We start from the raw sequence: 12,794 nt of genomic DNA on the forward strand, positions 1-12,794 counted from the left end.
AACTTATCTACCGATTTCATATTGCTTAACAGTTGTCCCTGTTATTAATAGAGTAAAGGGTGGGTTGTAAACAGTACAGGGAGGGTTTAAAAACGTCCAAATACACGTTAAATTATTAAATAAATATGGTGTCCCTACTTCGCGGAAATTCAGTTATTGCGGCCAGCCTTGGAATCTCCCGCGATAAACGAGGGATTACTGTATGTCTGAATCTTGTACGTCAACTTAAATAAAGTTGGGAGACAAATGAGCTGCTGCATTTAGGCACGCATTTGGCACAGGACAAGATGGCTCAGGGCCTACTGAGACAACACACCTTTTACACTCATACTGTGATCGACTTGGATGGACTAGCACCCTGACATTTATTGATGGAGAGCCAGGATGGATCAGCATCCCCACCAGAATGAATGTTGTTTCCTGCCTCAATAACCACAACCCTGATGGTGTCCATAAGCGGAGCTGCAGATTGCAGCTGCATCATTAGTGTAAACATACAAGGGTTATAGTGAAGATATGGGACTCATAGCAAAGTCTCTCCGATAAGGAATTCATACTATGGTAAAACATCATAAATACATCCTGCTAGGGATAGCAGTGTATAGTGGTGTGGTTAAGCTTTTACTGCTTTGGGACTCATAACATGAAAGAAACATTTGAATAGCACAGGGTATCTGAATATTGTTGCTAGTCAGGTGCAAACCTTTCACTGTACCAGTGTACCTGTAAGGAAAATATGATTTTAGGTAAGCCAATTTCTCATGGTTGAAGAGTCCTGTAATGGTTAAAGGAACACAATGCATTTAACAGTGCCCTCCCAGTCAGCAAATCTCAATCCAACAGACATCTTTTAAGATTAGACGGAACAAGATAATCAGAGTGCTCCTCCAGCATTAGATTTTCATTCCCACTTCTTCTGTGCTGCACTCTGGGCTCTTAATTAAATACTTGAGTTGGGTAACAAAGTCAGTTCTGGTGTCAGATCAGGAACCAAATCACTGCTGTGTCATTCTCTTGCTCTGTTAAAATCTGCCCAATTGATAATGACTTTGATAGGTTCTTGGAACTTAAGGACAGATTTAGGTTGTTTGGTTTAGGGCTCTTTAATTGCGGTGATCAATCTTGTAAACTTGTCTCGTCCCCCATACTGAAGTTTATTCGATTACACTGACATATTTTCTAAGCTGCTTTGTACAAAAGTGTCTACTAAATGAAAACATGTACATATAAATGAAAATAAAATGATGAGGTGTACAACTCAATTGCCACTTGGTGCAAAACCTTTAGGAATATTTTATCAGGCAGGAGATCCGTTTAAAACATATATCCAATGAGGCCCCTTTTTGTTTATCCTTTCTAGCATCACCATTTGCGCTCCGCACTAGGTCCATAGAAATAAAAATGAAGATCTAAAATCCTTATTATCTTCAGTGGCAGGTGTGCATCACACCCCTCCCCAGTTCAAGGGATCTTCAACTTTTTTTGCACCTTTTGTACGTCTCTAGAATTCTTCAAATGTCTGCCTGATGCTGCTTAATTGTTTTAGAAGATGGCTACAGGGTTATCTTCAATAAACCAGACCACAGCAGTCAAGTGGGAGTTTTGAAGTAAAATTCACATTTTGCTAATCCATATAAAGGATGCTGCCATCTTCAGCTATCAACAAAAAATTGTAAATAGTGACTGAAAGGCTGAAACTAATTTAGAAATGAGATTTACTGAAAGGCTGCTAACCTTGCTGTTCATTGCAGCATAAGGAGATTCACAATCCAGGATGAAACTGGGCTTGAGCCATTCCACCATCAAAGTAAGTTAGCTGTTTTGGGCATTTGGTAAACATGTCTCCAGAGTTCCTCTTGCTAGTTGAGTACTGGACACAGCTCACTGAAAGAGAACCTGGGACAGAATGACAAACTGAACATATTATATCACACAACTGGTCCTAGAATCCCTTAGGAAAAACCAGGAAATGATGCTGGAAAATCTTGTGTACTCCGGTCTGAATTTGTGACCATAAGCATGACAAGGAGGAATAAAACAAGAGGCTGGCTTAATTGACACTGAAGGCAGTACATAATTATTTTTGATTCTTCTTTACCAGATGCCAGCAAGTACTGTATCAATAACAACACAGCATAACAGACCCATTCTTCTCATGCACACTCACTTACCAGAGAAAGTAATCGCAAACCAACATCACGTGCTTTCTTTTGGACTTTATTCAGTATACATTGTTCAGTGCACAATTAAGTATGATACAGCATCTCCTGGCTGTGTTTCATTGGTCTCATCTTGTTCTTATACATCTCCATACAGAGAAAGTAGAATCAGCTGTGAAATGAAGCGAGCTCCAATCTACAGTTACAGCATATACATTTATATATGTATATTATAATACAATAATCCAATTTCCATAAAACAGAAACATCAAGAAAATAATTTAAAAAATATAAAAGAAAATTAAATCTCACAATCCCACACAGGGAATTTCCATCTAAACAAATCTGGACCTTTCTATTGTCTGTTTCAGTCTCATAAATATTATACACTCACACACACACATGTGTGTGTATATTATATATATATATATATATATATATATATATATATATATATATATATATATTCATTCATGTGTGTTTGTGTGCACCAGAACTAAGCAGCTGAATGTGATTGGGAACGAGTCCACAAATGCACTGTAAAACAAGGTGTGCCGAGCATCTACCCCTTAGAAACCTGGTCCACGTGAATACATACTCTGTACTGTCAGCAAGATAAGAACTGCATCTCTGAAGGTTTGGCTCTACCATTCCATTATTCTCTTCAGTATTTCCGTCTTCCTTTCAAAAGACCAAAAAGCTGGGGGTCATCAAAAATTAATGCTAAAAGGACCTTGGTCCTGGACTCTTTAGTTTTCTTTAATCGTGCACATTAAACAACATAGTGCACAGCTTGTTCATCCTATGTTCAGCTACAATACAAAAAGATCCAGAATGCTTTGTTTAGTTTTGAGAAATAGAGAAAGCTCAATGACCATAAACAGTCTTTCACTTTGCTTCCTCAGGCCACCTTTCCACCTCTTATCACTCCATTATATTCCCTTTTGGGGCACTATGCAAGCTACAAATGTGTATAAGCCTTTTCCCCTACAGTCACTAAATCCTGCATTACCAACACCAAACAAGACTCAACTCTGACTGCTTTCAACAACCCAAAAGCTTGTAGATCAGATCAATAAACTGCTAATCCCCACAATAATGAAGTGAAATCTGTGAGGTCTTCAGAAAAGGCAAGCTATACAGCAACACCAAATTCAAGTTGGACTTGAATTTAATAAAAGTCCAAATTTAGTGACTCAGATGTGAAGCTGCCCTTACCTTATGCTTTCAAAGCCACTTTGACATGGAATCCATTTGTAAAGAATCAGTGTGTTCTCTTCAGCCACTATACATTTGTCAGGTATGAAAAATATGAAAATAAAAAACATAATGGAAAAAATGAAGAACAAATGACAGAAAAACAACAATTATCGTGTAGGGTACACTGACCTGAAATTGCTAATATAGTGGAAAAAATTCTGAAAAGACAAAACATTATATGCAATGAATCTTCATTGATTTCTGCTTTCCTTTTGACACTGTTTCATAAAACATTTTAGGTTCTGTCAAACAAGATGCAAAAGTTTAAAAACTGTCACAAGACATGGCTAACACTCTAATTATCAATTACCTGATCCACAGAAAATGTGTGGACTGAAATCCTTACAAAAGAACAACTCAGCAGGAGGCTATTAGCCTCCACATTTAATGAATACATCATAAGCAGCTCATCTTCAAAAATCAAAGGCACCAAACAAAACTTCACAAGATGGTGAACCATTTTACAACATGATCTTTTGCTCAAAATTCTCAATAACATCATATGCAGTCCCATGTCCCTCTTCAGAAAAGAGAAATTGCCTTTTGTATGACAGTAATGAGGTACTCAACAAAACTGGTTATCTAACAAAACGCTATATTGTTAGCATACCCTTACAATTCTGCATAGAATTTGTTTCAAAACTCCATTCTCCCATCATATTATAGTATACTCAGAATCCCGAAAATAACATATAATATAGAAATTAACTTCTGTGGTTAACTACTAATTTAATGTCGGCAGAACAGTTAAAAGATCTGTCATGTGAAAAGAAAGGTTCAGAAAGTTGTGTTGGTGATGAACCTATAATAGCAAGGAGTTTCAGCAAGGCAATTAAAACATTTGACAATAGCCTACTGAAGTGGAAAAATATAGCATGTGAACATCAAGATACCATACTTTGCAGACAGACTGTCAGTCAACAAACCCTAATTGTACTAATCAGGCAGTAAGATCTTTTGTACTTTTCTAAAGCTATGATCCATGACAATGACATTTCAGACCTTCATCCTAACCTTAACCCGTCCAAGGTGTTTCTGTCCAACAGCCAATAACATAGCACTAAGGTTCCAGCAGACTCCTGTAAAACTGCAATTGGGAAGAAAGCAAAACTAAAGCCAAATAAATCCATCTCAACTCAGAAGCATTACTGAGTCTGAGTGCTCACAAAAGCACACGGAAAAGGACATATCTGATATCAAGTTAGAGCTTCAATAACCTTAGAAAGGCCTATAGTTTGTTAATATAACTTTCTTCAGAGCTCTACGACAACGCTCAAGTAACCTTCCACTATTAAAATTACACGTTTTACCTTTAAAACCTGACCACTCATGACCTATACTCCACCATGGCATTGTGTAGATACGCAGACTGGTCTAGAAGGCAGAAACATACAGCGGAAGCTTGTCAACAAACACCACATGCCATTTACCCACTTAGAGAGAAAACACAGACATAAAAACATGCAATTGATTAAGCTATGCAAGGCAGACTCTAAATAGAAGCTACTGTTAGAAATATTTTTGGCTAACAAAATAATTCAATAAATTAATAAATAAGTTAATAAATATGATAAATAAATAACAGACAAATAAATTAATATATATTTATATATAAGTACAAATGTAAATAAATTAAGGCATATAATCCTCACTCTAGATTAGCAAAGCACAGCACAGATGCTACTCACTAGTGACAATGGCACATTGCTGTGGTTTTGGGCAAATATCCACTGGAAAAATTTACCCCAACCTCCCCATTTTGTAGGAATATTAAAAGTAATAATAATAATAATAATAATAATACAGAGTATACAAATAATCCATTGTGGATTACAATGCCGGCATCCCTCCCTACATTAAAGCAGGGAAAAATATAACCCTCTCCCTCAAAAAGATTAGCTCCAGACTGCTGCTAACATCTATTTCCAGCATTTCAAAACAAGGTGGCTTTCATTCAAATGGATTTTTAAATAATCCACTATTATGAAGCCTGGGGTTAAGCAGTCCTTTTTAAATAAAGAACTATATGAGGGTAGCAACAGGACACTGAGGAGAGAGGGAGACACCAAAAAAGACAAAAATCACGTAAACCAGGCTCAAAATAACAGCCTCCCACGCAAAGTGATTCACTCATGGTGTGGGGCTTCTGCCTCTTAATACCACCTATACATAAAAAGTAAGTCAACAAAAGGATGCTTGTCACCCTCACAAAACAAGCACCAACCAACAGTATCATCCCATCCATACCTTCATAACAAGTTAACCATTTCTTTTCAATACATCACGTCTACCAAGTACCCACAACCACCTCCTTTTCAAACATGTTGCAAGATCTTTAGAATGTGGGGAACACATATCTAATTCTCTCCAGACCACACTAACATATCTTTAAAGCCAATCCATCCCTACCTATTTCAATAAGATCAGACATGGTAGAACTGACCTGCCATTCTCACAAACAAGGGCCACCAAGTCTCTACATTTTAAGACTGTGTTAATGCTTAAGAACCCTCTCATTACAATCAGAAAATAAAAATGCCTCCAGAATCACACTTGATAAAAAAAAAAGAAATATTCAGACCACAGCAAAGCGAGAGATGAGCTTCACACCTCAACAGTGTTCCCACCATTCCACCTCTGCATCATTAATAAAAAGGTTGCCTGAAGCAAAAAGTGGGGCAAGATCTCTTCCTTCCCAGTAATTTCCCTGGAGCTGCCTGAATGAGGCTGCCAAAGAAGGAAAAACCATTTGTTCCCTTAAGCTGAGACAACAATCTCAGGAGAAATGTTATGGGTTGTTTCTGATTTCCCAGTGCACACAGATCTACTTCTAATTTGAACGTGAACCTAGTCCAATTGAGAAACCTATTGTGTTTCATAATAAATATTCAGAGGTTCAGTTTAAGGTTATACCAAATGCCGCTTGCAAGTAGACCTTTAAGTCATGAACTTTTAACTAAATATCCAATGAACTGATTCATAGCTGAGTGCACCAGCACCCACTCGCAAGGCATAAACCCTGCATTTTGTTGGTTGCTGCATGTAATAAAAAAATACAGACAGAATTTGGTATGACAGTGAAGCCAAATACAGAACAGACCAGAACAATATACAAAGAAGGTGAAGCAGGGAGACAATCTACTGTATTCCAAACTCAGGATTAGCTAAGCAAAGATGAGAACAAATGTAAAAACAAATTGCCACATGTCCCTGTCTTTGTAAACACAGCCAGATGCTTCCTCTTACATGTTGGCACCTTTATAAGCATGGCACAGTGTAGCGATACAAAAGCATCCTGGCAACAGACCGGGTGAGCCCTTCTATTGTGGCAATGGCACTCCTTTTACAACATCAGCATCTCCCTCCTTGAAAGTGTGATATTTAAACTCAGCACCTCTCTTGGCACATCAACCAAAGTCAGAGGAAATATAGCTCTTCTCCCAAGCACGGCTACTGGACACTTGCAGAAGTGACAATGGTTACTTGAAGCAGTAATGAAGCATTGACAAACAAGACCAAACAGTAAAAACCACTCCCTCAACCCCCAACCCTGCCCCAGCCACCCACTGGAAGAGACCCATAATGAAGAAAAGGACCTCTGCACAGCACTAGCCAAAAGGTTTGGGGAAACTCTCTTCATGTTGAAACCCAAATGAAGATGAACACATGCAAAATACAGTACATTACATATGACATACTAAGCAGCATATTCAGTCTCCATGTCCTTTAATGGACCACTTCAGTCCCTGACCCCTCCTAAGAAACCATGTCAGCTGCTTACTGCAGCACACCAGAATCTACATGTAACACTTCTCTCAGGACCAGATTTTTGGATTCAAAATGTAGCCCTCACATTTGCACACTTTTTATAATGGCACATGGAATTTGTTTTTTTTTTACAATCACTTCACTTCTACTGCACAGTAAAGACATTTGGCACCTTTGTAGAACAGACATTGTAAAGCTAAACACTTTTTTTTTTGTTTTCATTTGAAGCTCATTTTTTCTGAATGTAATTTAAATGTTGCACTACTGGCTGGGTCACAGGCATTTCAGATACAGCATCCCCTTTGACTTAATAGAGAAAACACCTTTTTTTGGGACAAACAAACTTGCTGCTAGGTCATGGCAGAAGACTGGTTCTGCCTCTCATTTGGCACAAAGAGAAAATGTAAAACTGAACCCTGAAATCTGTACATTCATCAAATGTAAACATAAAAACATCTCTCAGATAAAGAGATGATTCAGCTACACAGCACCCCTTACAGGCAGGGAGGACTACAGCAACATAAATGAAAACTCTGGCTATACAGAGAGAAAGTGACCCCTATTAATATTGGGAACTTCAAAAATTCACAGAAGCAAGAGCTAGATGGCAGCACCTACAGTCGAGGAGAGCTATATCTCTGCAAGTGATAGACAAGGAAAGAGTACAAGAGTACAACCAACACAGGCAAAGAGATCTACAGATATAAAGACAAGCTACGGCCATCAAGATCAAAAATAATTATATATGAATGAAAGGGTGAAGTTTTTGAGGAAAGCTATAGAATTACTCCAGGAAACAGGGACACAAAGGCTCTACTTAGAATAAAGAAAGGAATCTCTACAGTCACAGATGAGAATTGCTAAATGGAAAAGAGAAAGAATGTAACCTATGCATGCAGTGAGAACTGTGACATTACAGAAAGGAGTATGGTCTCTAGAAAGTTTTCCATGCTGAGCACAGTACAGCTGTTCAGGAAAAAAATTCCCTACAAGCAAAAAGCATTATAGTGGCACACAAGAATCTAGACTGTTCAGGCAGGCAATCTATACAAATATATTGAGATATACAGGGTACACTACAAGCAGGAATATCATAAATTAAATAAGAAAGTAGCAAGACAGCTTAAATTACAAGCCTTACACAGGAGAGGGAATAAAGAACTCTATAGCAGTGCAGAATGCCAAGACGAGGGGAGATGCCATAATACACTACATAAATGCCAAGATGGACTGTGCCTTATATACAGAAGAAAGCAGCTTAACAGGTCCACCACAGAGTCAATAAAACAGTGATAAACATATTGAACCAAAACAAGATAATGAAAAAGCAAAATAACAATTTTAAAGAGAAGAAAGCCACAAAAAAGAAAAAAAAAACACTACAATAAGCCCTGCCAGTTCAGTGGGCACCCAGTTAAGGGCATGTTAAGAAAAAGCATCATTTGGTTTACTTCACCTTAAAGGTTAAAGCAACATGCAAAAAAAATGTCAGCAAATAGGGAAAGGCAGACCGACTTCAAGAATGGCACTTGTAGCTCACCACTAAAACAATGCTGTCTTGGAGGGACACAAAACCCTGATTCCCCTGTGGGCAAACAGGCAAAAGTGGCAAACCTTGGGCAAAACAAAAGGGATGCTGCATCTGCAAGATGCTCAAGGCTTGATGAAAGGTGCGTAACATACAGTACGGAATGTCTACCATCCCCATCCCATCCTCCCTCACCACCCACCCCATCCCATCCCAACCCCAATTCTCCCCAGGGGAGATAAAGTGCCCCCTTGACAACAATATGTCCTGAGGGACAGTCATGTGTGCCAAAACTTCCAAGAGCTGACCTGAACACTGGAAAAATCCTTGGCACATGAGTCACAACAGTGTCCATCCTCCCCTTCCACTGTTTCACTGGTAGACAAGCAATCAGGTAGGAAAAGTTTTTGTTGTTGCTGTTAGTTGTTTTTTTGCTCTTCTTGCCACCCCCATTACTTGTACTCACTCACAGTGGCAAGTCAGTGCTGTTGTGTCGGGTCTTCCGGGAGGTACCATCATCACGAGGCAGCGCCCTCTGCAGGCTAGACATGGCAGCAGTTTTCTTAAGATCAATAACCGCATAGAACTCACTGCGCCGGGAAGGCTGACTAGATGGGGGACCACCACAGGCTAGTGGCAGCTGTTTATTGGGGACTGACATCCCACGCTCAGAATTTGCATCAAGATCTACTTGGATATAATTAAGTTGCCGCTGCTGAGGAGAGTCACTGCTCATCCCCCTTCGGAAATCAAAGTTGAACACTCCAGCATTCCCTGGGCAATCCATAGTTCTGTGGTGCCTGCGAGGAGGACACACAGGTCTCCGTCCACCGTGCTGCATACGGTCTGTATTAACGTAGTTGCGCAAGTCACTCTGCCCTCTGCCTTCTTCATGGTAGCCATTTGGGGTGGCAGGGCCCTCTGAATACTCATCATATTCCTCTTCCTCATACTCTTCTTCATCCTCATCTTCTTCATCTTCCTCATCATCTTCCTCCCTCTGTAGGGCTCGGTACTCCCAGACAGGTGGCAGTGATGGCAGATTCTCATAGTTGAGGAGCGCAGTTTTCCTGTGGCCTGGTCCTAGGCCACCACAAACACTGCCAAACCCCTGTGAGGAGGCAGATGGTATTGACAAGGGACCATCTCCACCACTGCTGCTGCTGCTGGAGCCACCAGAAAGTGAGGCACTGCCAGGACACAACTTCAGACGGTTATCACCACCCCGCCGCAGACCACCACCAAGGCCATTAATATTTTCATAGGTAAGCTGTACCCCTTGGCAGCTTTCCTGATGGTCATTGCTACTGTTGTGATGGTGTAGGTGGCATGAGGAGTGTATGTGGTGGGGGTGGGGAGTATGAGAATGAGACCCATCTCTTTCTGTACCCTTGTCTGCTGGCAGATGAGTGTGATGGTGGCTATGCAGCTGCTTGGCCAGGGTTTCCCTTTCCATCAGCCGTCTCTGAGCAGGTGTTGGACCCAGAACAAACTTTGCTTCACCAGAAGGAGCCTGCAAGAATACCTGGGGGTTTCTTTCATCCAGAGAGTAGCAGTGAAGCCCGGAGTGACCACCCTGACCTCCTCCACTACCTCCAGTCCCCCTAGATATGTCAGGATAAGGATTTGGTCGAACCTCTGGTAAAGAGTGGACACAGTGTCGCCCACGGCCTTCCCCATCCACATCAGAGGTATTCACGTAGGTATGTGTCTGAGAATGGAAATTAAGAATAATAAAAGAGAGATAAATGTTTACAGATCAGCATTACTACCGAGGAGACATAAACACAGACTTACCACCAGCTTGCACACTAATAAGAAAGCCCATGTTGAAAAGTGATCCACTTAATGGTATTAATTATGCCCCCTGCTCACCTGGTCCTCCATGCTGACATGTCGGTGTAGTTGGTCCTCACCCATAGAGGGATGGCAGGCGTTAGCCACAGCAGAATGAAGTGCTGCAGGGTGTGTTGTTCCATCTCCTGAAACTTGGAAACCAGGATATCCATTTGGAAAGCCAGGAACAGTATAGGCTGGAGCTGGAAGTCAAAGTGCCAAATGGAGTTAATGGGTGTTTGCCCTGTTAAGAAATATGAAAGCCCACACTATAACTTCTGGCTTACAGGTGGCAACTGAGATATGCATGAGCCTACTGATTGATAATTCTGCTTCACTTAGCAAGTTTAAGCAACTTTCTGAGTATTATTCAACCCTTCTACTTTAAGACTGCACTGCCCCAATAACACTCTTTCCCACATCAGCCCCTCAAAGGATCTGGCTATGCAGTCTATTAGGGACAAGACTGGATGTGACTGACTGTTGGGGGTCTGCGGAGTACGTGGTAGTTCCAAGTCTTGGGAGTGGCTGTTACGTGTGATGACCACAGGCTCCTCCACAACGTTGATGCTGTTGCACTGCATGAGCTCCTGGAGAAGGTTGAAGATCTCTTCAGCTCGAGAGCACTTGAAGGCAAAGATTCCTGAAAAAAGAAAGCAGTGCTTAAAAAAGATGCACGTTATTTATTTTAAGTAAAACAATATCTAGCCAAACTAAGGTACGGTGGCTGAAAAAGAAATTAAAGTGAAAGGAAATCCATTCACAATGCAACCGGTACAAAGTACAAGAGATAAGCATTTAAGAAAAGTCTCATTCCCAGCTTGCACTGCCATCTAGTGCCTTATTGCTGTATACAGTAAGAAACATTTGAGAGGGAAAGAATCTGTACATGTGTAGGATTAAGAATCCCTTACTATTACTAACAGAAACCTGTGAAGTGTTTAGACAGAAATTTTGTTATGTCAAACCACGAAAATAGCAACAATGCCAAACATAATGTTTGTTACCATAATGTAAACCCAAAGTCTGCAATGTGCACTTTAATGACATCTGAATTGTTTGATTTGTAATTTAAATTGTGGAACAGAGAGGTAAATCAAAGAAAAATGTGTCTTTGTCTGAAACATTATAGAAAGCACAATATTTGCCAAACGTGAAAATTATTCATAGAATTCTTATTCTTATTTACAAAGTACTTATCTCATCTGTATCCATTTAAATATCATGCTAGCAAGCTACCCACAGTAAACTCGGCATCTGTTATATCTAAGAATTTCACAGACTTACATACTTGGTATCAATTTACTACAGAATCCAGTAATATTGGATTCTTATGAGTCTGACTGTACTCTGTTCCAGGGGTCTGTTCTTTTGATTCTGATGAAGCCTTGGTTACATTAACGACATTGCACCCAAGAAACTTTCTGAAATGTTTCTACATTTTTTTAATTATCTTAAGTTGCTATAATGTTTGCCCAAATAAAAAAGTAAAATTTCTCACCTTGGCCCGTTTGGCAACGACGTCCACTCTCAAAGGAGAAGAGGTTAGAGTCATATCCATAGCGTCGCAAGCAGAGGTAGGGCCACCTGATGGCATCCCGTTTGCGAGTGTGCAGAAGGAGCTCAGTCTGTGTGAGCTCCATTGTGCCTGACCCCAGTTCATTTCCTTCATCATCCACATTTGCCACCTGGTACATTTAATTTTAAAAAAAAAAAAGCTTTCAATCACCTCTATTAAGCCTCCCCTTTTTCCCCAGATATCTTCTGCCATTATTCTTACTTGCTTTACAATTATGATTTTAATAAATTCAATCAGTCATACAGGTTTTCTAAGACCCAGACATGTGCTTAAGATAGGTCTCACCTTGAACTTTGTTGGGTGGTTGTCTGGTATTGTGTCTCTGTAAAGACAACTCCAGCAGCTCCCCATTGCTTTAGCACACCAGCTGACACCTGAAAAGAACAAATGCATATGGTAAGGATTCAGAGGCAACTCAAATGGAATAAATAATGAGAATGAAAAATAATAATCAGATTGTAGAAACTCTAAATTTCTCTCCTCAGAAATATTTACAGTTTTTTTTTTCTCCAATTTGGACATTTTCCCAAGTGTTTATTTCCACATAACCTTGTTTTCTTCTTCAACCTTAAAAGCTTAAAGATGACACTGGGGGGCAACCCTGAATTTGCTCCATTTAGGTTAATGTGCACAAGAGTATGAATGTTAACCAGAACACATGAAT

At 39.9% G+C, this 12,794-nt stretch overlaps 1 protein-coding gene and 1 long non-coding RNA gene across 3 annotated transcripts in view; both read right to left on the reverse strand.

Annotated features, from left to right (window-relative positions):
- Positions 1-1,140: 1,140 nt before the first annotated feature.
- Positions 1,141-5,163, reverse strand: LOC120536441. Its single transcript, XR_005635113.1, has 2 exons — positions 1,735-5,163; positions 1,141-1,656 (listed from the first exon to the last, which is right to left on the reverse strand). It is a non-coding gene; the product is annotated as an uncharacterized LOC120536441 (long non-coding RNA).
- Positions 5,164-9,141: 3,978 nt separating this feature from the next.
- The window catches only part of frs3 (fibroblast growth factor receptor substrate 3), a 31,107-nt gene continuing 27,454 nt past the window's right edge, over positions 9,142-12,794 (reverse strand). For both annotated transcript variants that reach the window (XM_039764788.1, XM_039764789.1), the window contains 5 exons: positions 12,416-12,504; positions 12,053-12,239; positions 11,033-11,194; positions 10,591-10,754; positions 9,142-10,426 (listed from right to left, as the gene is read on the reverse strand). In XM_039764788.1, coding sequence (XP_039620722.1) covers positions 9,182-10,426; positions 10,591-10,754; positions 11,033-11,194; positions 12,053-12,239; positions 12,416-12,481 — 1,824 coding nt within the window. In that variant the 5' untranslated portion in view covers positions 12,482-12,504 and the 3' untranslated portion in view covers positions 9,142-9,181. The remainder of the gene's footprint in view (positions 10,427-10,590; positions 10,755-11,032; positions 11,195-12,052; positions 12,240-12,415; positions 12,505-12,794) is intronic.

Source organism: Polypterus senegalus, chromosome 10, assembly GCF_016835505.1.
Source record: "Polypterus senegalus isolate Bchr_013 chromosome 10, ASM1683550v1, whole genome shotgun sequence".
Classification (NCBI taxonomy): Eukaryota; Metazoa; Chordata; class Cladistia; order Polypteriformes; family Polypteridae; genus Polypterus; species Polypterus senegalus.